This window comes from Microcaecilia unicolor, chromosome 4 (genome assembly GCF_901765095.1).
Source record: "Microcaecilia unicolor chromosome 4, aMicUni1.1, whole genome shotgun sequence".
NCBI lineage: Eukaryota > Metazoa > Chordata > Amphibia > Gymnophiona > Siphonopidae > Microcaecilia > Microcaecilia unicolor.
This window is the reverse complement of record NC_044034.1, coordinates 290842957-290866923: the sequence shown is the minus strand read 5'-3', so window position 1 is coordinate 290866923 and position 23967 is coordinate 290842957. Positions and strand designations below refer to the sequence as shown.

At 46.5% G+C, this 23967-nt stretch overlaps 1 protein-coding gene across 2 annotated transcripts in view; it reads left to right on the top strand.

The window, feature by feature from the left end:
* Nucleotides 1–12808: 12808 nt before the first annotated feature.
* The window catches only part of POLM (DNA polymerase mu), a 49756-nt gene continuing 38597 nt past the window's right edge, over nucleotides 12809–23967 (top strand). For both annotated transcript variants that reach the window (XM_030201677.1, XM_030201676.1), the window contains exons 1-6: nucleotides 12809–13092; nucleotides 13643–13823; nucleotides 14570–14665; nucleotides 15817–15987; nucleotides 19454–19525; nucleotides 23104–23230. In XM_030201677.1, the coding sequence (XP_030057537.1) occupies nucleotides 12905–13092; nucleotides 13643–13823; nucleotides 14570–14665; nucleotides 15817–15987; nucleotides 19454–19525; nucleotides 23104–23230 (835 nt within the window). In that variant the 5' untranslated portion in view covers nucleotides 12809–12904. The remainder of the gene's footprint in view (nucleotides 13093–13642; nucleotides 13824–14569; nucleotides 14666–15816; nucleotides 15988–19453; nucleotides 19526–23103; nucleotides 23231–23967) is intronic.

The window sequence follows — 23967 nt, the reverse complement described above, 5'->3', positions numbered from 1 at the left end:
AAGAACCAACCCGCGGTCTAGCTTCTCGCTCTCTCTTCCACTTTCCTCCCTGTCCCATTCCGCAGTCCAGTATCTCCCCCTCCACCGCCCACGGTCCGCCATCTCCCCTCTTTCTCAAACTCCCTGCTCCAGCGTCCTACCTTCAAGCTTGTCCTTCAGACTGCTGGCAGCGACAGCAGTTTAAACAGATTACCCAGCACCGGCGTTTTCTTTCTCAGGCTGTGGGCTGTGCTGGAGGAGCTTGCTTGCTGCCCTGAACCAGCCCCTCTGATTTGTCACGGGGGGGGGGGGGGGGGGACACGACAGGGGCGCAGCAGCACAAGCGGGTGCCCCACTGCGGGTGCTCAGCTGTACCCTGCCTGTTGCAGGCATTTTTCCAACTTCGGAGCTGACGGAGGGAGCAGTTGTGCTGGTGAGCACTTGTTGACGGCGTCAGTTCTTCTTCTCTGTCCTGACTCCGCGATTCGAGGCACTGCACGAGGCAGGCAGGACCAGGACCTGGCTTCACAATGCGCCATTGCTCAGGTGACCTCTTTGTTGCTGTGGGTGCGTGCTGTTGCTGGGCCTGCCTGCCGAAGCTGATAGGGTAAGGGGTTGGTGACGTGACAAACTTCACCCGCCGCCACAGTGGAGCCGCTCAGCAGGAGAATCCGACTTCCGCGAGAGAGTTCTGTCAGCCTGAGGAAAAAAAGGTGCCGGTATGCTATACTGGCACAAAAAAAGCACTACTTTTAGCTATGGTACGCTTCTAGTGATGCACATAGACCATTGGCAGCAAGACAAAACTCAGGTTATAACGAGTACATAAGAATTGCCATACTGGGACAGACCAAAGGTCCATCAAGTCCAGCATCCTGTTTCCAACAGTAGCCGATCCAGGTCCCAAGTACCTGGCAAGAGCCCAAAACAGTACATTTTATACTGCTTATATTAGAAATATACACAACTAGAAAATGGATGGAGCACACCCTGCTGTATGTATCATTATATAATTAAATGGAAGTGTCTCATACAGTCACTAAAGCACCATAGCAGTGTGCTGTATCAAAGCAAACGCTTATGTGACGTTTTTTAATCGTAGACAACCTCCAACCTCCGATAGTGCAAATACTTGCTTAATAAGTGCCCTTAAAGTCTTAGTGCTTTTTGTTTTTTTAGGTTGGAGCGGTGCCATTTTCCTAATTTTTGATTAGTCTATATTAGAAATAAGCAGTGGTTTTTTCCCCAAGTCCATTTTAATAATGGCTTATGGATTTTTCGTTTAGGAAGCTATCCAAACCTATTTTAAACCCTGCTAAGCTAACTGTTTTTTACTACATTCTCTGGCAATGAATTCCAGAGTTTAATTACACTTTGAGTGAAGAAATATTTACTACTTTGAGCTTTATTGCGTGCCTCCTAGTATATTTCCTGTGAAAAGTGAAATCATTGGTGGCGTCTTATGCTCTCCTTCTTTAAAACTCCAGTGCCTTTTTTTGTTTAATGTATTTGTATATGTATTTTTCTCTATGCCAAAAGAAATGGATAGTGCCACACATGGCATGAAAGCAGGTACTAACTGCATGCTGGTGGGTACTTAATAATAAATTCTTTAAGGAGTAGGTGGGGGGGAGTATATAGTAGGTGGCTTATAGACCTCATCCCACCCTACTTTTAAACAGCTGAAATGTAGTAGATGTGAAGAGAAAGAGGTGCTGTAGGTTTTATCTGAAAGACAAGATGCTTCCATTCTCCAGGTGTAGTCTACTGACTTCTATCTCAAACAGAATGTGATCTAATCAATAATATCAAAGTGGGAATGAAAGGAGAGGTGATAATATTGTGTGATCAATCAGATGTGGATTGGAGTATCTTATCCGCAACTCTGGAGAGAAGTAGAAAGACCATGAATGCCTTACAAGGAGCATTGTTCAGGTAAATATAAGTACATCGCTGCTAGATGTACTCACAAATGGAGAAAACATCTGGTTGCGTTCCCGCTTGAGTAACAGTGGTTATCATACAGTATGGTTTGATATACAAGCTAAGGCAGATTTTAATTATGCCAAACTCAGTTTCTTGGATTTCAAACATACTGACCAGCAAAATGGAAAAGTACTTGGAGGTGAGAGGGTGGAAGGAACAAGGAAGTTGGAAAAACTATAGACTAAACTGAAAAGGAGCTTTAAAAAGGGCAATAGATTAAGTAAGGACAGTAAACAAAAGCAAGACGAAGAGATCCAAAATGATCCTCTAAAGGAGTGGCTGCAAAAATAAAAGCAAAACAGGTTAACATAGATCACAAAAAGAATGTAGAAAAAAATAGCAGAGGAAACTTGACAGACTAAGAGAAATCCAGGATGGCAAAAGAAAAAAATGGCTAAAAAATATTAAACTGAGCTGGCAAGACCTTCTTTTTAGGTGTTTTGGGCAAAAGTGGAAGACCAGAGGTGGGATTACAAGATTCTAGGACTGATGAATGATATATGGCAAAAATGCTGAACAAATACTGTGGGGTTCACAGAACAAAATCCTGGAGAAGGACCACAGTTGGCTGGCAAAATATATACAGGGATGGTGTGATACCACACTGTTAACGGAAGAAAGTGTTTTTGAACAACTTGCAAAACTGAACATGAACAAAGCCATGGGGCCAGAAGACTTACCTGTTCCCGCTGATGCTGTTGATCACCCTACTGGGTTGGGCATGATAGTGGGAGGTTCTCTTCCCCCCTCCCCCCATCTCCCTTATCACTGGGCCCATGAAGGTTTTAATAAACCTTATCGGCACCTGGTGTCTGACCCAAAACGAGCAGCTCCTTGCTTAGAGCTTCCATACCACGATCCTAGGGAAGTTTTGAGTTCCTGCTCTTCATGTAGGGTCCCATTAAAAAAAAAAAAAAAGCCCCATGCGACAGTTCCAGAGTAGAGGAGTGGTCAGAGCACTGGTCTGGATATCCAGAGGTAGCTGGTTTAAAACAATCTTGGTCGATACTCTGTAGGTCCCTATTAGGTGCTGTTAACCATCATGATGACCCTCGCTGCTGCTCCCCAACGCATCCCATGTAGACGGCACAGATGGCTTCAGGCGATGATGGTGGGGAGGGTTTGAACCTAGGCCAACCAGCAGGCCCACAAGAAGCAGCACTGCCCCTGGTGAAGAAAACAGGGGCATAAGAACTGTCTCTTCGGGAATTACTTATTCCCTTCAGTCTGATCAGAGCTGGCCCCCTGTGTCCTCAGGAAAAGAACAAACTGGAAGAACACCTGTAGCACAATCAGTGCATCGGTATTACTGACTCGATGGGCATTAACAAAAAAAAAAGGGGGGGGGACTAGGACAACTGGGTTCAATTCCCATACTCTCCTCTCATGCCATCCTCGATCCGCTTCAATCCGGTTTTCGCCCTCTTCACTCGATAGAAACAGCACTCTCAAGTCTGTAATGACCTGTTCCTTGCCAAATCCAGAGGCCACTACTCCATCCTCATCCTCCTGGATCTATCCGCCGCTTTTGACACTGTCAATCATGACTTACTTCTTGCCACACTGTCCTCATTTGGGTTCCAGGGCTCTGTCCTCTCCTGGTTCTCCTCCTATCTCTCCCACCGCACCTTCAAAGTTCACTCTCATGGATCTTCCTCCACCCCCATCCCCTTATCTGTTGGTGTTCCCCAGGGATCGGTCCTTGGACCCCTTCTCTTCTCAATCTACACCTCTTCCCTGGGCTCCCTGATCTCATCTCATGGTTTCCAGTATCATCTCTATGCTGATGACACCCAACTGTATCTCTCCACACCAGACATCACCGCGGAGACCCAGGCAAAGGTATCGGCCTGCTTATCCGACATTGCTGCCTGGATGTCCAACCGCCACCTGAAACTGAACATGTCCAAGACCGAGCTTATCGTTTTTCCACCAAAACCCACTTCTCCTCTTCCTCCACTTTCTATCTGTTGATAACACCCTCATCCTCCCCGTCTCATCTGCCCGCAACCTCTGAGTCATCTTTGACTCCTCTCTCTCCTTTTCTCGCATATCCAGCAGATAGCCAAGACCTGTCGCTTCTTCCTCTTTAACATCAGCAAAATTCGCCCTTTCCTCTCTGAACACACCACCCGAACTCTCGTCCACGCTCTCATTACCTCTCGCCTGGACTACTGCAACTTACTCCTCACCGGCCTCCCACTTAGCCATCTATCCCCCCCTTCAGTCTGTTCAGAACTCTGCTGCACGTCTCATATTCCGCCAGAACCGATATACTCATATCACCCCTCTCCTCAGGTCACTTCACTGGCTTCCGATCAGATACCGCATTCAATTCAAGCTTCTCCTTACCTACAAATGCACTCAGTCTGCTGCCCCTCACTATCTTTCTACCCTCATCTCCCCTTACGTTCCCGCCCGTAACCTCCGTTCACAGGATAAATCCCTCCTCTCAGTACCCTTCTCCACCACCGCCAACTCCAGGCTCCGCTCATTCTGCCTCGCCTCACCCTATGCTTGGAACAACCTTCCTGAACCCTTACGCCAAGCCCCCTCCCTGCCCGCCTTCAAGTCTTTGCTTAAAGCCCACCTCTTCAATGCTGCGTTCGGCACCTAAACCTTACCGTTCAGTGAATCCAGACTGCCCCAATTTGACTGCCCCTCTCGGACCGACCGTTCACTTGTCTATTAGATTGTAAGCTCTTTGAGCAGGGACTGTCTCTCTTTGTTAAATTGTACAGCGCTGCGTAACCCTAGTAGCGCTCTAGAAATGTTAAGTAGTAGTAGTAGAGAGCCTGAATGCGCTATTGTAGGTGCCTCTGGCCAAATAATGCCTACACTCCATCTGCTTGTTGGCCAAATGGTGAAGCTCAGCGGCCTGCTCCAAAGTGAGACTCCACCAGATTAAGTGTATTGTTTATCAGACTCCAAATACACACTCATGTAGAGATAGTAGGACTGAATGCAGGCAATAAGCATAGAAGCCTGAAAAGTCTTCACCTCAAACGAATCCAAAGTTCTGGCCTCTCGTCTTAGGGGTGCCAAGGCATGAGACAGAGAACTCTTGGCCCGTTTGAGAGCAGATTAAACTACCATGGAGTGGTGAGGCAGCTGGGCCCTCTTGAATCTGGGAGCCTTCTGGATACGATATTACATATCCACTTGGGAGGGGAGACTCCCAGTTCTTCAACAGTGCGTCCTTAAGGATAGGGTGCAATTCTCTGGGCTCCTCCTCATTTACAACTTAAGTGGGTAGCCACAACTATCTCCCTGACAAAACTGTTTACTCCTGCCAGAATTCACGCAGAATTTAACATTTTCATGTAGAATCTGTGGGGCTGCAGCAAAGGAAAGGACCCCCCCCCCCCCCCCAGCACTCAGTTAAACCCCCTGCCCGCTCGCCTGACTCTCTGCCTGCTGCGACCTGGCCTACCTGTGCACTCCTTCATGGTCTAGTGCCTCTTTGGGGCAGAAAACTCTATTCTTGCCTGCCCTGCTGCTGCCGCTCTGTTGCTGGTTGCTAACTGCTCTGCTCCCGCCATCTCTTCACAAATCCCGTGTGAAAACCCTTCCAATATTACTACTACTACTATTTAGCATTTCTATAGCGCTACAAGGCGTACACAGCGCTGCACAAACATAGAAGAAAGACGGTCCCTGCTCAAAGAGCTTACAATCTAATAGACAAAAAATAAAGTAAATCAATTAATGTGTACAAGAAGGAGGAGAGGAGGGTAGGTGGAGGCAAGTAGTTACAAGTGGTCACGAGTCAAAAGCAATGTTAAAGAGGTGGGCTTTCAGTCTAGATTTAAAGGTGGCAAAGGATGGGGCAAGACGTAGGGGCTCAGGAAGTTTATTCCAGGTGTAGGGTGCAGCGAGACAGAAGGCACGAAGTCTGGAGTTGGCAGTAGTGGAGAAGGGAACAGATAAGAAGGATTTATCCATGGAGCGGAGTGCACGGGAAGGGATGTAGGGAAGGACGAGTGTGGAGAGATACTGGGGAACAGCAGAGTGAGTACATGTATAGGTTAGTAGAAGAAGTTTGAACAGGATGCGAAAACGGATAGGGAGCCAGTGAAGGGTCTTGAGGAGAGGGGTAGTATGAGTAAAGTGACCCTGGCGGAAGACGAGACGGGCAGCAGAGTTTTGAACCGATTGGAGAGAGGAGAGGTGACTAAGTGGGATGCCAGCAAGAAGCAGATTGCAGTAGTCTAAACGAGAGGTGACAAGGGTGTGGGTGAGGGTTTTGGTAGAGTGCTCGGAAAGAAAGGGCGGATTTTACGGATGTTGTAAAGAGAGAAACGACAGGTCTTGGCGATCTGCTGGATATGAGCAGAGAAGGAGAGAGAAGTCAAAGTTGATCCCAAGGTTTCGAGCTGAGGAGACAGGGAGAATGAGAGCCGTCAACAGAAATAGAAAATGGGGGGGGAGTGGGGCGGTGGGTTTGGGGGGGGGGGGAATGAGAAACTCGGTTTTGGTCATGTTTAATTTCAGGTGGCGTTGAGACATCCAGACAGCAATGTCAGACAAGCACGCTGAAACTTTGGTTTGGATGCAAGGTGAGATATCAGGGGTAGAAAGGTAGATTTGGGAGTCATCAGCATAGAGATGGTAGGAAAAGCCATGGGATGAGATTAATGAACCAAGGGAAGAAGTGTAGATAGAAAAGAGGAGGGGACCAAGAACAGAACCCTGAGATACGCCGACAGGCAGAGGGATAGAAGTAGAAGAGGATCCACCAGCGTGAACACTGAAGGTGCGGAGGGAGAGGTAGGAAGAGAACCAGGAAAGGACAGAGCCCTGGAATCCAAGTGAGGACAGGGTATCGAGGAGTATGCTGTGATCGACAGTGTCAAAAGCAGCGGAAAGATCAAGAAGAATGAGGATGGAATGGAGACCTCTGGATTTAGCCAGTAATAGGTCATTGGAGACTTTAGTAAGCGCAGTTTCGGTTGAGTGGAGAGGGCAAAAACCAGATTGTAGTGGGTCAAGAATAGCATGTGAGGACAGAAAATCAAGGCAGCGGTGGTGAACAGCACACAAGTAATTTGGAGAGAGGAGGGAGATGGGTCGGTAATTAGACGGACAAGTAGGGTCGAGTGAAGGCTTCTTAAGGAGGGGTGTGACCACAGCATGTTTAAAGGCAGTAGGGACAGTTGCAGTGGAACGTGAGAGGTTGAGAATGTGACAGATAAAAGGAATAAGAGTAGGTGAGATGGCATTAAGAAGGTGCGTGGGAATGGGATCAGAGGAACAGGTGGTACATTTTGAGGAAGAAAGGAGAAGTGTAGTTTCCTCTATAGTAACTTCAGGAAAGGGGAAAAGGAATGAGGGGAAGGAGAGAGAGGAGAACGGACTAGTGGAGGGAGAGGTGGCGAGGTAGAGAATTCAAGGTTTATCTTTTGAACCTTGACGATTTACCCTGGTTCAATACCGGTGAACTAGTGGCACAGCTTGAGACCTGTAATTGAGAGGCCAACGGAGAAGAATGGCAGCAAAATCCATGAGAAAAGAAAAGAATCGGCTGCTCAGACAAGATGGCGGCTCCAGCTAGCCCCGCAAATTCTTTGGTGGGATCAGCATGGTCAGCGGAGATTGTAACTGAAGTGACTAGTGCAATGGAGGCGATCTTGGACAAAAAATTTAAGCTCCTTGGATTCCAAGTTGGAGCGACTCCAAAACAATGTAGAACAATTAGGACTTGGCGGGTTTTCAGCAGTGCACAGGGGACTTGGAAGACCGAGTTACTACTGTGGAGAAGGGGCAAACTAAATTACAAAAGTTGTTGGACTCGTACACTGAGAAACTCGAGGACCTGGAGAATAGATCCAGGCACAACAACTTGCAATTTGTGGGCTTACCGGAGGAATTGGGAGACAGAGACCTGAGAACTTTGTTGGAGCCCTGGCTAATGAAAGAACTGGCGCTCAGCCTCGCTGGGTTCACTGCCGATAGAAAGGGTGCACCGAGTGGGACTTAGCCCGGCTCCATCAGACCACGAGTGGTGATTTGCTGCCTGCTAAACTTAATCACAAGACAGCAATTCTTCAGGCCCTCAGGGGAGGAAAGGAACTGAGATATCCAAACCAAAAAATCCTTTGCTTTCAGGATTACTCGGCGTTGGTGGCGGCACAGCGACGGAGCTTCTCACCCATTTGTTCAGAACTGGTGTCCTGCAAGCTCAAGTTTGCATTCCTTTATCCGGCTAAACTGAGGATTACTTACCAGACTACTACACATCAGTGGAAGAAGCACAGGTGTTTATGAATTGGCTGAGCTCTACGAGTCCCCGTGGAGAGCACAAGGCCGAGTGATTCGAGAGGAGCTGTGGATTAATGTTACTGATATGCTATAACCGTGTTGAATATGCTGCTTTACAGAGCAGAGTTTGAGGGTTGTAATGTAAGTCAACCCAGGCAGGTGTGAAAGGAAAATGTGGTGGGTTTTTTATTTTTTGTTTTTTTTGCTATATGGTGTGAGTGCATTGGTTTTATGAATGAACTTGCCATACACGAGGTCGGTGGTGGCTTTGAGAGCATGCGCAAACTAGAGCTGGGATTTCCCGTCCCATTTGGGTCAGTGGCAGAACAAGGTCTAAGAAGCTATTCAAGTGGCCTGCATACAGATTTGGACATGCTTTTTGTTTGGTAGGTAAATAGACTGCCACACTACTGCACCATGGACTGTCACTTTAATGAGTGAGCGGTATGCCCCCCCCCCCCCCACCTGCCGACAATTGAACTCTGTTAAGTCATTTGGAGGGAGCTGGGCTGCAGGATTGGAGGGCTGGTAGGGTTACAGGAGGTGGGTGTGTATGACTAAGGGGCAACTTTATTAATGAAAGGGGGTACTTTGTGCCTGTCTTGTTGGATTGTGCTTGCGGCAATGGAAAGGAGGGTGATGGGGGAAAGAATGCGGATATAGGAGGGTTGTGTTTTTTTTTTTTGTTTTTAATATATAATTTACCTGGAAGACATGAATGAACATATGGCTGGTGTGTCTGGTTTTAGGGGTTTTGCGAATATGCCGGAGGAGACTGAGTGAGTGGGTTTGTAAGGGTAGGCAAGTTCAATGGTTTGTAATTTTGGATTTGTAACTGTTTGTTAAAGGGATGTGGGGGGGGGGGGGGGGGGGGGGGGGGGGGGGGGCGTTGAGAGTGACCTGTCCCTTAGGGAACTGTTGTCTAGAATTAGGGGGGGGGATAAGAGGGCACAGTTAGGGGGAGGGATAGGAGGGAGGGAAGGGATCCGAGAGGGAATGTTAGGGGGTGCGAATCACAGTACTATTAAGAGGCCCCATGAAATGCTGAAGATGCCTTTGTGTGTTCTATATTTGGGGGAGCTGGGTGCATGTTGGGGAGAGGCTGCGGGCTGGGAGGGCCTCTCTCCTTTGATAGATGTTTCCTTTGGCAGATCAGGCGCCATCATGTCCCTTAATATGGTCAAGATAGTTATTTGGAATGTGGGAGGTATTCATTCTCCCATAAAGCGATCAAAGATTTTGCAGTACTTAAAAGCTCATTCATGCGGACATAGCTTTCCTGCAAGAAACACATCTGTCTGACGTAGAACATGACAAATTAGTGAAATGGTGGGTGGGGGAGTGTGTGGCCGCTCCTGCAGTGGGTAGGAAAGGAGGTGTGGCCATCCTTATGGAAGGGTTTGACAACGCAATTAAGCAACATTGTCAAAGTAGCGGCAGTCTGAGAAGGTATTGGTGGCGGGGACCTGATCGCTTGATGAATGGTGCACTGGCACCACTTCCTCGGCGGGGAACTGGTCCTCCCCCAATGCATATGCTTCATGGGCTTCCCCCAGTGCTGCCAAGGACGCCGCTTAATCATGAGTGTCTCCTCAGTGTCGGATCCAATGTTGATTGGTCCCGGAGCCTGCTAACACCCAGTGTCGAGTTGGGTAGAGACCCACACGATCCCGGTGCACTCCCAGTGGATGCCAATGTCAGAGCAGCCGTGGAGGTCGATGCTGCCAGTACCAAAGACAATGGTCTGGCCTTCAAAGAAAAAGATGCTTCATTTGAGCTAGTCGCACCCTCTGGGTTCTCGCCTGTATATGCAAACGGAGATCACAGAGGGTCATGATTTGTCCCAAGGCACACAATGCACCAATTTATGCGGGGTCGTGACAGAAATAATGCACCTACACTTGGTGCACCACTTGAAGCCACTAGGGGTCATCTTGGACATCAAAAATCTCTGCTAAAACTCTTTAGCAATCTCGAACCGTATGTGAGAATAGGAAGGCTTGCTTTTCTTCGGGGAAAAAAAGTTCTACGCAATGTGCTCTGGAAAGGTCAAGCTTCTGTTCACTGTGAGAGCTGAGGTGGCCCAGCCTGGGGCACCTGAATGACTCCAGCGTGGCTGCTGAACTTGGAGATGATGGCTGGCCTGTTCAGTGTTTCCAAGGGGAGGTTGAGATGTTTATACCTGAGGGATTTTTCAGTAGTAAGGAAGCTGTTAAACAAGGGTTTGAGGTGACTGTGGGAGATGTGAAGTAATAACATTTCTTCATGAAAGAGGTGGTAGGTGCATGGAATGGCAATTGAGGTAGGTAACAATTCAAGAACGTTCAGAATACGCATGGGTAATTTTCGAAAGAGAACTCAGCAAGCTCAGTAAACTCTGTGTTCTCTTAGTTTAAATGGTCAAACTCTTTTGATATTTCTATATGGGGTAACTGTTTTTGCTCAAAGCCTCTCCTAGTCTCCACAAAATATGCTTCGCTAATATTTGGTCACCAATGCATTTATTGTCAGGTGTTAATGATATTCCTTTTCAGGATTTTAGTGCTTGTCACAACATTCCTCACTCGCATAGAACTTTTTGGGAACATCTGACTCAGATCATTGAACGTCTCTATCCTGCGTCACCAGATCGTCAGTCCACTGTCTCCAGTTTCAGCAATCTGTCAATCCCTCATGAGCCCAAAGTCTGCATCTAAATTGTATAAACGCATGCAATTGTTGAAACTTAACATATGTTCTGACCTTTCTTCTGCATGGGAAAATGAACTAAATGTCTCGCTGTCCAGTAAAGAGTGGGACCGTTTTTGGACAAAAACTATGCGCTCCTCCTTTTCAGCTGCTCTTCTACAGTCTATCTACTATATTGTTCATAAATCCTACTAGACACCTGTAAAACAAAGTACATCAAATCTATGTTGGTCGTGTCAATCTGAAGTGGATTCACTAGATCATTTGCTTTTTTTCCTGTTGTAATTTGCAATCATACTGGCGTTCGGTTTGGGGCACTACTCGGAAGATATTTAAAATTCAAGATACTCTGTCCTTTAAAATACTAATCCTGAAGGCTTCAACTCCTGGCCTGCCAATCCCTCAAAAATATTTTAAATTGTTTAACTTGATTTCTGTTGCCCTCCATCTGATTGCACTGCATTGGAAAAAATAATCAGCTTGTTTCGTTTCATGAATGGTGGAACCTGCTGTGTTCATACAGGCGATATGAGGAAATAGCTGCCATAAGGTTTGGTCATGTCTTGTCCTTTTATAAAGCATGGTCACTGCTAGATAGCTATGTAACCCTGTAAAAGGGAATTAACTTCTTAATAGTATGTTTGTATATGCTGTTCTACTTTTATTTTTACCAACCCACTGTCACATTTATTTATTTACTAGTAAAAAAAGGCCTGTTTCTGACACAAATGAAAAGGGCGCTAGCAAGGTTTTCCTCGGAGTTTGTCTGTGTGTGAGAGGGAGAGTGAATGTGCAAGTGCGTATGTGAGAGGGAGTGTGTTTCACACAGATACAGTGTGCGAGAGAGAGTGTGTCTGTGTCTCACAGACTCTCTGTGAGACTGAGTGTATGAGACCAAGAGAGTGTGTGAGTGACTATATTGAGCCTGCAAAAAGGTGGGAAAATGTGGGATACAAATGTAACAAATTAAATAACTAGAGAGTGAATGTGATACAGTGTGTGTGACACATCTCTCTCTCTCTCTCTCTCTCTCTCTCTCTCTCTCTCTCAACTGGGAGGAGGCTGAAATCTTACCTGATTTGCAGTCCATTCTTTGATGTGGCCCACGCGGTGCTGTGTTTGGCGAGACGCGGGCATATCTGGAAGGGGAAAGGGAACCGTGTGAAGCTAATTTGGGGCGAGGGCGTACTTGGCGCCGCGTGTGTTGTTGTGGTGCTGGCGGCGGGAAGAGTCTGCCTCAGTGCCGCGTCGATCAGCGCCATGGAGAGCGAGTTGCGAGGGTGTATTTGGCTCTGCGTGCGTGCGTTGTGGTGTCTCTCATGGGCGTGGTGAGAGAATGAGCGCTGGACCCGTGGAGAGTGGCGCTGGTGGCGTGAAGAGTCTGCCTCAGTGCCGCGTCAATCAGCGGATCAGCGCCGTGGAGAGCGAGTTGCAGGTGGGCAGCGAAAATGGAGACACCACAGAGAGGCAGCTGAGCGTTACTGTGCAGGACGCTGAGCTCTGGCTGTGCTTCAAGGATCTAACCAATCCTATTTAATAGAATGCACCTCCAACATTCTGAAGCCGAGAAACCTCGTGTGGTTGGTCACTTCTGCTTGTGACGAACCCGGAAGTACGTGATGTCAATTCAGGAGATGGATACAGAGAGCAGGAATGCCTCAGCCATGCAGTTAGCTTCAGAACGTTGGAGGTGAGTTTTTATTTTATTTATTTTCTTATTTCAATAATATATGCAGATGCATATTTCTACAAATATTGTATTTAAAATTAATACATTTTGAAAAAAGAAATACGCATGAATGGCACCCATCACTTGAAAGACATCTTAGTGTTGCTTCTGAGTCTGTCTCCATTTTATTCCACTAACACTCCTCATTGGGTTTTCAACAGAATCATGTTTGCAGTGCATAGCACTGGCCTGCAGGTAGCAGAGCCATCCTTCCAAAAATGAGAATTCCTGCAAGATAGTGGCTGTTCTGGACCCAACATCATGTCCCTGGTCCCTCAGAAGCGAAGCCGGCCCTCGTTACCAGTGGGCCCCACCAGAGATGGGATGGAGTCCACAAAGTTCCCTGACATTGGACTTTTCCTGGTGGAACGGAAAATGGGGTCCAGCCGTAGAAGTTTCCTTACTGCACTGGCCCGAAGGAAAGGCTTTTGTGTTGAAGAAGCATACAGGTGAGTCCACCAATCCTAGTATCTCCAGAAAATTTAGCTTTCATTGTGCAGGCATTCATTTTGAAACTTTCAAATCTTCCTAACATCACCTACTCCTACCATAGGTTTAATTTGTGATTAACCACAGAGCATAACTCGGCTGTAAGGCAAGGGAAATGACCATTGACATTGTGACTAGTTTTCTTGCCTCAGATTCTCCTTAGGGCATCCAAGTTATCCACACCCTTCAAACATGTCTGTCTAGTTCTTCCTCTAGGCCTGTAGTTTCTCTTTTTAATTATTAAGAACTGAGATAAAGACCTTTCTGTTCTGGTATCTGTAAGCCCTTTGGGGTAGGAATCCTCCCCTGTCTGCATTAAGGTCTTTAAGGCGGGAATGTTTTGCTGCCATTGTGCCTGTGTGACTTATGTTATCTGTGCACTCTCGCATAGATTTGTGCACACTACCGGACCAATGGGAGGATAATTGATATTCACTGGGTTACAGTGTGATAACATTCTGCATGGTGTTGCCTCTGAGATCACTTTTTTGGCTTCTTTTCTCTCCAAAGCGAGAGGGTGACTCATGTGATAGCGGAACACAATTCCGGAGCAGAGGTGATGCAGTGGCTGGTGGGACAGCCAGCAAAGCGAGAGGAAGGCAGATCCCCCATCCTACTCCACATCAGCTGGTTTACAGAGTGCATGGCAGCCGGAGAGCCTGTGAAGATTGAACCCAGGCATCTCTTGGAGGTAAATAAACTCCTGAAGAGCCATGGAGTTGTGTGCACAGGTTCTGTAGGACTGCTTGAGTACAGGATTGGGCACTAGGAATGGTATAATGGCACTGACTGGATGTGTGTGGGGGGGGGGGTTCTGGGACTGATGTAAGAACATTGGGTAAATGGAGGTACTGGGTTGGGTTGGGGGTGGAAGGGTAGGGGCTTGGAGTTGTGTGTAATTGATGACTTTGGGGTAGGGGGAGTTGAGAAGAGAGCACAGGCTAAGGTTTGGAAGAGGTGATGAGTACTGGCTGTTAGGGGGAATAGAGAGAAAAAAATAAAGGTACCAGCTGTATAGGGAGTATGGGATCCAATGGACTGGGTGGAGTGGGGGTTGGAAGTGGCATATCACCAACTGGGGGGTGGGAGCATTGGTGGTAGTGTGAAAGTGCAGCGTGTTGGGATCAGTGTGAGGTCAGAAGCTGGGTTTGGGTGCTGTGAGATTGTGATGAGCAGTCAGGCTCTGGTTGTTGGAAGTGGTGTGAGCATTGACTGCAGTGGGAGGCCCTGGATAGGGTGTGAATGCCATCTGCAGGAGGAGGGAAGTGCTGGAAGTGTGCTGATTATTTACTTTTGTTCTTGGGGGGGGGGGGGGGTTTTGAGGGGGGTGGTGGCACTGGGTACAGTGTAAAAAAAAAATGTGGGTGCAGCAGGAGGGAGGAGAGGCAAGATTTACTTTGCTCTTTTGAGCTAATGCTGTTACTTTGCACACTGCAGGTGCAAATGCATTCAGATGTTGCTGTGTCATCCTTGGTTGCAACATATGGCTGTCTGCGTAGGACCCCTTTGACCAATAGGAATCACGTCTTTACAGTGAGTAACGTACATGGGGCCTGCTCCCCTTTGCACATCATTCCTCTAGAAAAGGGTAAGACGGGCCTCTCTGTGGTCACATGTTTCCTGGCAAGTGAAGATTAGTACTATAAACCCCTTTGGCTGTCGGCCTGCATACATTGGAAGGATTGTAACAAAAGCAGTATTTCTCACTATTAAGATCACCTACTGTACCCTTGTGATCTAGTTAAGGGTGCCAGGGAGTAATCCTGTTTGTATGGAAGGCTGAGTGGAGACGGGGAAACAAACCACCAGGCCTTTAGGAAGAAACTAAAAGCTCTCTTCCCATCATAAGATCATGATACTGTACACTTTGAGATGGACTGGGGAGATGTGTAGTGTGGCTCTGCTTAACTATTTTATATTTATTGATCTGTGTCTTTCGTTGTGTACCCCACAGTAATTGTTTTATATTAAGAAGTGGCACTTAAAGCTGGGTGCTGACCTTACCTTAAACTCCTGAGTGTACAATTAAACTTAAATCTTTATACCTAGAAAACTTCTTTAAATCAGACATGGTTCTACTTGGACCCTTCTCTCTGTTTGCTCATCTATTTAAGATCTGTATTGAGGTATAAGGATCTTTGGTGTCTTAAGGCTAGTTTATATCCTTTGTCATCTGGATATTTAAAAAAAATGTATTTGAGTAATGTCTATTATGGGGTGTGTTGGATTGATTTTACTTAATTTTACCATTTGTCTTGTATTTGTTTTGCCTGTTCCCTGTAATATCATCATCCCATGCTTTAATGCAGGAAAAACTGCATCTCCAGCTTAAAATTGCATGGTCTTCAAGAAGTAAATATAGTGCAACTGGTATGCCATAGAGTAAAGGAGCAGAACATTACCCAATCTTAAGGAGTGCTTCTAGGTTGCTTGTCTCCGTTGTAGCTTTCGCTAATAAAATGTAAGAAGTTAATGAAATTGACTTCACCCTCTTGCCTGCCTATTTGTGTGTCGGAGAACTAGAAATAGTCTATTCATTGCATGTATTTTAAGGAGAGTTTCAAGTGGAACTGGATGATGCAAGAAGTAATAGATGTTAGCAGATAACGACCATGTGGTCAACTCAACTCAGTCTGTCCAGTGCCCAACCATGAGCTGACTTCTCTGCTTTGCTTCTCACTCAGGATGCACTGGAAACCCTAGCTAAGGAGGCAGCATTCTGTGGCAGTGAGGGGCGGAGTCTGGCATTCATCAGAGCAGCATCAGTGCTTCGGTCACTGCCCAGCACACTCACCACCATGGAGGAGCTAAGTAGGATGCCAGGCTTTGGGGAGCACTCAAAAAGAGTTGTCCAGGTAATTTATTTTACGGTAATACTTTTAAGTGGGGGGAGGGAGGAGGAGTATTTGTCCCCAGGGTCTGATCATAACATCACCTGAGCAGAAACTGAAATTTACTGCTTGTTCTTCGCTGGTTGTCTGTCCATTCTCCCTACTACAGTACCGCTAACTCTAGCTGATAGCTGGCTTTACCCCTACCTTCCCCAGGAAAACAAATGCCCCCCAACTTAGCTGTATCACAAGACGTATATCATTTCTAGTTCAAGCATGTTGGCATCTGTCACGAAATGCCTAGCCACCCGCCTGGGGTTAACCCGTGGCTGCTTAGAGGGTCAATCCCAAGCACAAAGGTCTGCCTGCACCTGCCGCTTGTACTGTACACTAGCACCCTCCTTCCACCGACTGGGTCACAATCGCCTCTGGGCAAGTCTCCCACTCTCAAATTATTTCCAGTGATTTCTAGGTTACTGTGGCCACAATGGTCCCATAGTTTCCAAAAAGCACTCACAGACCCAGCACTCAAACCACCAGGATTCTTTATTGGTCCAGACAAGCAGAGCAAATAAAACAATTTTGTTTATTCTCATAAAAATTGAACACTGAACAAAAATGTGAAAAATAGCAAACAGTAAGAAGTACCTGAAAAATGGCTCAATTAGAAAACCCTATCTAAACAGTACCTGGGAAGATCAGGACATATATACAGTGGGGGAAATAAGTATTTGATCCCTTGCTGATTTTGTAAGTTTGCCCACTGACAAAGACATGAGCAGCCCATAATTGAAGGGTAGGTTATTGGTAACAGTGAGAGATAGCACATCACAAATTAAATCCGGAAAATCACATTGTGGAAAGTATATGAATTTATTTGCATTCTGCAGAGGGAAATAAGTATTTAATCCCTCTGGGAAACAAGACCTAATACTTGGTGGCAAAACCCTTGTTGGCAAGCACAGCGGTCAGACGTCTTCTGTAGTTGATGATGAGGTTTGCACACATGTCAGGAGGAATTTTGGTCCACTCCTCTTTGCAGATCATCTCTAAATCATTAAGAGTTCTGGGCTGTCGCTTGGCAACTCGCAGCTTCAGCTCCCTCCATAAGTTTTCAATGGGATTAAGGTCTGGTGACTGGCTAGGCCACTCCATGACCCTAATGTGCTTCTTCCTGAGCCACTCCTTTGTTGCCTTGGCTGTATGTTTGGGTCATTGTCGTGCTGGAAGACCCAGCCACGACCCATTTTTAAGGCCCTGGCGGAGGGAAGGAGGTTGTCACTCAGAATTGTACGGTACATGGCCCCATCCATTCTCCCATTGATGCGGTGAAGTAGTCCTGTGCCCTTAGCAGAGAAACACCCCCAAAACATAACATTTCCACCTCCATGCTTGACAGTGGGGACGGTGTTCTTTGGGTCATAGGCAGCATTTCTCTTCCTCCAAACACGGCGAGTTGAGTTCATGCCAAAGAGCTCAATTTTTGTCTCATCTGACCACAGCACCTTCTCCCAATCACTCTCGGCATCATCCAGGTGTTCACTGGCAAACTTCAGACGGGCCGTCACATGTGCCTTCCGGAGCAGGGGGACCTTGCGGGCACTGCAGGATTGCAATCCGTTATGTCGTAATGTGTTACCAATGGTTTTCGTGGTGACAGTGGTCCCAGCTGCCTTGAGATCATTGACAAGTTCCCCCCTTGTAGTTGTAGGCTGATTTCTAACCTTCTTCATGATCAAGGATACCCCACGAGGTGAGATTTTGCGTGGAGCCCCAGATCTTTGTCGATTGACAGTCATTTTGTACTTCTTCCATTTTCTTACTATGGCACCCACAGTTGTCTCCTTCTCGCCCAGCGTCTTACTGATGGTTTTGTAGCCCATTCCAGCCTTGTGCAGGTGTATGATCTTGTCCCTGACATCCTTAGACAGCTCCTTGCTCTTGGCCATTTTGTAGAGGTTAGAGTCTGACTGATTCACTGAGTCTGTGGACAGGTGTCTTTCATACAGGTGACCATTGCCGACAGCTGTCTGTCATGCAGGTAACGAGTTGATTTGGAGCATCTACCTGGTCTGTAGGGGCCAGATCTCTTACTGGTTGGTGGGGGATCAAATACTTATTTCCCTCTGCAGAATGCAAATAAATTCATATACTTTCCACAATGTGATTTTCCGGATTTAATTTGTGATGTGCTATCTCTCACTGTTACCAATAACCTACCCTTCAATTATGGGCTGCTCATGTCTTTGTCAGTGGGCAAACTTACAAAATCAGCAAGGGATCAAATACTTATTTCCCCCACTGTAATGTTCACAGAGCCTTAACAAAGATCAGTTTTTTTGTTGTCCCCCCCTCCCCCCGGCTAAAACTGAAGGCAAAATCCAGTACTCTAAAGGAGATGAGCTCCTGGGCCAATCAGAGGCCAGTCAACAAGATTTGATACTGCTGCTTGCTTCCTGCTTGTGTAAAGGAAAAGGAACATTGTTCCCTATAACAGCTTTAAGCATAAACATGCACCATCCGCTAGCCAAATAGGAGCAATGCACTTCAGACATAATTAAAACAGGGAAATATCCAATACATTTTCTTCACAGCATCTAATGAAAATTACTCCTTTTGGCAAATGGATGTAGAGGTTCCTGTCCTCCAAGAAGCCCATTAACAGGTTCAAGCCATGACAAAACAAAATGTGTTGGATGAGCCAATAAGAACTGTTCTGCAGGAAGCTCTTGTATATCACATAGTTTCATGTCCGCAAGTTAAGATCTAGAGTTATTGGGTACACAACCCTTGGCAAGAGTATATGGCAACAAGCTGGCTGTTCGCTGTTTCCTGTCCATATAGCTTAAAGAGCATTGTATTTGGGTAGCCAAGAGCCAGTGCCTGGATGAGAGACTACACAATGGGGTAGGTCCAGAGAATCCTGGCACAGATCCCACCACCACAACACCCTGCAGAAGGGGCATAAGTGAAACACCACTCTGAGCATTATGTGTAAGAAAAAAAACTAGTTTCCCTTTCTAGGCCCTGCCATTTTTCAGAAAAAAATTATATCCCTAGATGAAAAATAGATTTTACAATAAATTCATGGAATTTGTTACTTGGAACGATGTTATATAATTTAAGTAAATTTTACAGGACAGGCTCATAGTGAGGGGGTTTCTGCCCTTTATCCATGAGGAAATAGTATCACATAAAGTAATTGTCTTCCCTTGGCCTCTGTGGGGGAGGGACCTCTAAGCATGTGCATGTATCCTGTTGTGAATAATGGTGCTCATTCCTTGACATGTGGTTTGTGCCACAAGGTGGCAGTGTTTATGCACCTTTTCAGTGGGCTCTCCCAGTAGCTGCCTTCAGCATGATTGTATTACAAGTTGTGTGCTTTGCATAGAAAGTCAGTGCCTTGAAGTCAGAATTAGCCCAGGTGCTATATGGAAATTTGTTTCAAATAGGCTGTGTTTTGGTTTTTTTTGTCATCCCTCTTGGGCAGGAGATTTTGGAAGATGGCTCTTCTGCAGAAGTAGAAAGAGTAACCCAGGAGGAAAGATACCAGACTATGAAGGTACTACCTTAATTTCTGGCATTCAACTTCCCCATCTACCCCTCTCCCTGACACAAATTACAAACCTCAGGAGATGTGTGGACACTTATGTACTGACCGGGCACTGGTCATAAGTCTACACTACTCTTCACTTTCCACCCACACCTTTCTTGTTTGATTGCCTGTCATTCTTTTTCACATTTGCCTCATTGGTAATTGCTGTAATTTGCTTTTCCCTCTTCAGCCTGCTTCTTTTCATCCTCTTTTGCTTAGGCATGCACCAGCCTGTAGCTATTTTGCAGTTCTCTTTATATCTTTGTAATTGTATTAATTATGTAAGCCACATTGAGCCTGCAATGTGTGGGGAAAGCGTGGGGTACAAATGTAAGAAATAAATAAAATAAAATCTCCTTGCAGTTAGCACAGAGGTAACACCTCTGGATTGTGACCCCTGCTGGATCTCCATATCTTCTCTTTTTGTAAATTCTTAAAACTCTGAGCTTTGAAAATGCCACTTCCAGGCCAGAACTCTGCAGTACCCCCAGCTATGACCGACTTATTGTGAACCCACTAGGGACAGAAAAGTATCTGAATATAATGTATGTAAACCAAATCTATGACCCTTTAAAAAAAAAAAAAAAAAAAAAATCAGCTTTCATGGCGGAAACAGGCAGTCGCAATAGAAAGAAAGCGTCTGGGCCAGGCAAAGGCACTGTATTTATACTGCTAACGCTGCCATCAGCCTGGACGATGGAAAGGCTGCACTGGGAGAAGAGAAGGAGTGACACAGGACCTGAAGGGGGGGGGGGGGGGTGAGGAAGGAAGGGTATGGGGTATAGGGTAAGAGATATAAGAATGGCCTTGGAAGCAAATGGAATGAAAAACCGAGATGGAGCGGGGGACTGATAGGGTGATTACGGTCCAGTGGAGGGTAGATGAGGGCTAAGAGGATGGAAGTGGGGGAAAGATAGGGGTTTAGGAGACTGGATAAGTGAGAGAGGGAGCAATGGTAAAAGCTAGTAGGTAGATGAGAAGTGAAACAGACTAAGGTGAGAGGGGGATAAACACAAATAAGGGGGGGGCATGAAATCAAAGGTCACTGTCAGACAGATATAGAGAAGAAATGGAAATGCCATGTGGAAAAGAATTTAGAGAAGACTGACATGTGGAACGTGGAAAAGAGACTGGGACCAGCCCAATTAGAAGAATAAAGTGCTCGGACAAAGGTAGAAAAGACATATTTTTTTATTAATACTTATGAAGGACTGAGATGTGCCTGCTTTGTGAAATGTACCTCTGTATTTTGCAGAGTGCAGGAGAAAATACATTTCTTGTTTCTTTTACCAGTGTTTGCACTGCTTACAGAGTTTGGCTTTCTTGAGGGAGATCTCTAGTTCAGCTTTTCTGTGGTTCCCTGTTTTGTATAGTAATAAAAACCACTGAGGTGGAGGAACAGATAACCACTTTGAATAGTCTAGAAGGGAAGAGGGGAGAGTACTGGAAGGGTCTTCCAACATAGGACACTAACACACAGATAATTGATCAAGAGGCTTTACCTGCATGATGTCCTATGTTGGAAGATCCTTACAGTACTTTCCCTCTTTTCCCTATTTTGTATCAGTTGAGCATGTGCAACTGAATTCTGCTAGCGTGTAGTGTCTGTATAGGAATGTGTAATTGTCCGATTGTTCCGGTTTCCCAGTAGGTATGTTGTGTGTGGGGGGGGGGGGGGGGGGGGTATTTTTTTCTATGTGACATGGTATGGAGAGTTGCTGATAAGGAAGGAGAAAGCGAACCGAGATGGTTCTGTGTCAGGCCTAGGGAAAGTGCACTCGCCCCGTGCTAATTTGTGTGAATGTGAGGGGCATAATGAGAGAAATTTCCCTTGGTGCTGGCTCATTTCAGATTTAAAAACAAAAAAAAAATCAAAGCTTTGATATACTGGCTTCATATTCAGTGTGTTAGTCGGTGGGGGGGGGGGGTGTTTTTGTGTTTTTGAAGAACCATAACTAATATGCTAGTAAGCAGGGGCGTATCTGGAATCCGGCGGTAGGAGGAGCCAGAGAGGGAGGGCACATTTTTGCCTCCCTTCCCCCCCCCCCGCCGCCGCCTCTCTCCACCCCCCCTCACCGCCGTCAACCCTCCCCTGCTGATTACTTTTGCTGGCGGGGGGCCCCAACCCCCGCCAGCCGAGGTCCGACCCACAGTCTTCATATTTCGTCTTCCTCCGTGGCAATGCTGCAAGGAAGTAACGCTGCAGTGCTGCTTCGTTGAATCCAGTTCGGAGTCTGACGTCGCAGCACGTTGTACGCGCGTACAACGTGCTGCGACGTCAGACTCCGAACTGGATTCAGCGAATTAGCACTGCAGCGTTACTTCCTTGCAGCATGGCCACAGAGGAAGACTAAATATGAAGACTTCGGGTCGGACCTCGGCTGGCGGGGGTTGGGGCCCCCCGCCAGCAAAAGTAAGCAGCGGGGGAGGGTTAACGGCGGGGAGGGGGGCCAGGGCGAAATCTGCGGGGACCCAGGCCCCTGTGGCCCCACGCAGATACGCCCCTGCTAGTAAGCCAAGCCTTACCCATGGGACAGAAGTATTGCTTTCATCCTCCACATGGGGGATGTCTGATTTTCAGTGGTGACATCTAGTGGCCAGACCCACTGTACTACTGAGGAAGCTGTCATCTGTGGTCCCTAGCAAGGGACGTTTGCAGTGATAGTTGGGCGAGGTATGTTTTTGGATGGAATCTCTAAAATGGGAAGAAACACCTAGTTAGTGGGCTCATGTAGGGAAGGGAGTAACTTATCACAAACCCATGTAAAAGCAAAGTAGATAGTGTCTGAATATTGCCTAAATGTGCATGAGTAAAGTACCTGTGGACAACGTTTGCTGTTCCCTGATCCAAATGGCCCCAGAAATGTTTATTTTACAGTGATCAAATAGAGCTGTGCTGAATGTACAACAGGATACAATTTTCAAACCTGGGATCTAGATACTTAAAGGGGTTTTCTGTAAACTGGTGGCTAGCTTGTTTGGCATGGAAATGTTAGAATATTAGCAAATATGCATAAATGTGTGCACATACACACATGGATGTCAATATTCTGTAAATATGCATATCTTATTGCATGATGTATTTGCAAGGGTAAGTACACAGGGGTGAAGTATGGGCAGGGTTCCCACTTAAATGTGCACCCTTAAACGCCTGATCTGCCCTTAGGATGTTTCCAGTTAGGAACCTATACCCTCCCCCCAATTGTGACAAATACATTTTCTGCTAATGTTGCTGTTTTAATCCTTCCATTAAACTCCCTCAAACATTTTAATCTTCCTGCTTTTGGCAGTGGTCATAACTGCCCTCCACACCATCTCAATCTCCACCATAAAACTGTCCTCAGCTTCAAGCTCATACTCTGCTACTGGCTGTAGCCCAAAGACTGCACAGTGTAAGTTTCCTCTGTGTTTAGCTCAGGGTGGGTACTGTATGCTGCCCTTGTCTTCTACATACTGGGGCCAGAGCGCTCAAAAATAGGGAAACCTGCCCATATTGCTTGTAATCACTGGTAGTACTTGACTTGTGCTGGCATTTCTCCCAACAGCTGTTCACCAACATCTTTGGGGTTGGGATAAAGACGGCAAACAAATGGTATCAGGAGGGTCTGCGGAGCATTGGTGACCTCCGAAACAGCCAGAAAAAGCTGAAGTTGACCAAGCAGCAGGAAACAGGTAAAGGCAGCAAAGGAGTGGGCTGCCTCTAGAGTACCCTATGTGCAGTACTCCTTCCTTCCACCCCCCCCCCCCCCCCCACCCCAAGGAAAAAGGAGCCGGTACTCATACAGAGCCAATCTTAGAGAGTGGGGTAACCAGGGTTTTTCAACCTATACAGTATATGTAGCAAGCTTGTGGCTCAGAATGGCTCTGAATCTGAGGGTCAGAGGTGCAAGGCTGGCCTAGTGGTTAGGGTGGTGGACTTTGGTCCTGGGGAACTGAGTTTGATTCCCACTCCAGGCACAGGCAGCTCCTTGTGACTCTGGGCAAGTCACTTAACCCTCCATTGCCCCATGTAAGCCGCATTGAGCCTGCCATGAGTGGGAAAGTGCAGGGTATAAATGTAACAAACAAACAAAAAAAAACTGGCAGATTTTGAATGAGAAATGTATATGGGGTGGATAGAACACTTTTGGAAGGCAGGAAAAAAGGTGTCTGTACTCCGTACCAGTGTGTACTGGCTGAAAAAAAAAAAGTCCTCTGTTAGATGTGCACCATAGATTTAATAGGGATGTGATGTGGGTGTGTCTAAGACCAGCTGTCCACTAGCTCTTTGGGAAGTGGCTGCTAGGACAGAAACTGTCTCAGAATCAAGGTTTCTGTAACCGAATTAATAAGACAAGTTCTGAAGTCTAATCTAGTATGCAAAAGTAGAAATTATATTTGTGTATATAGTAGTATAGTGGATAATGAAT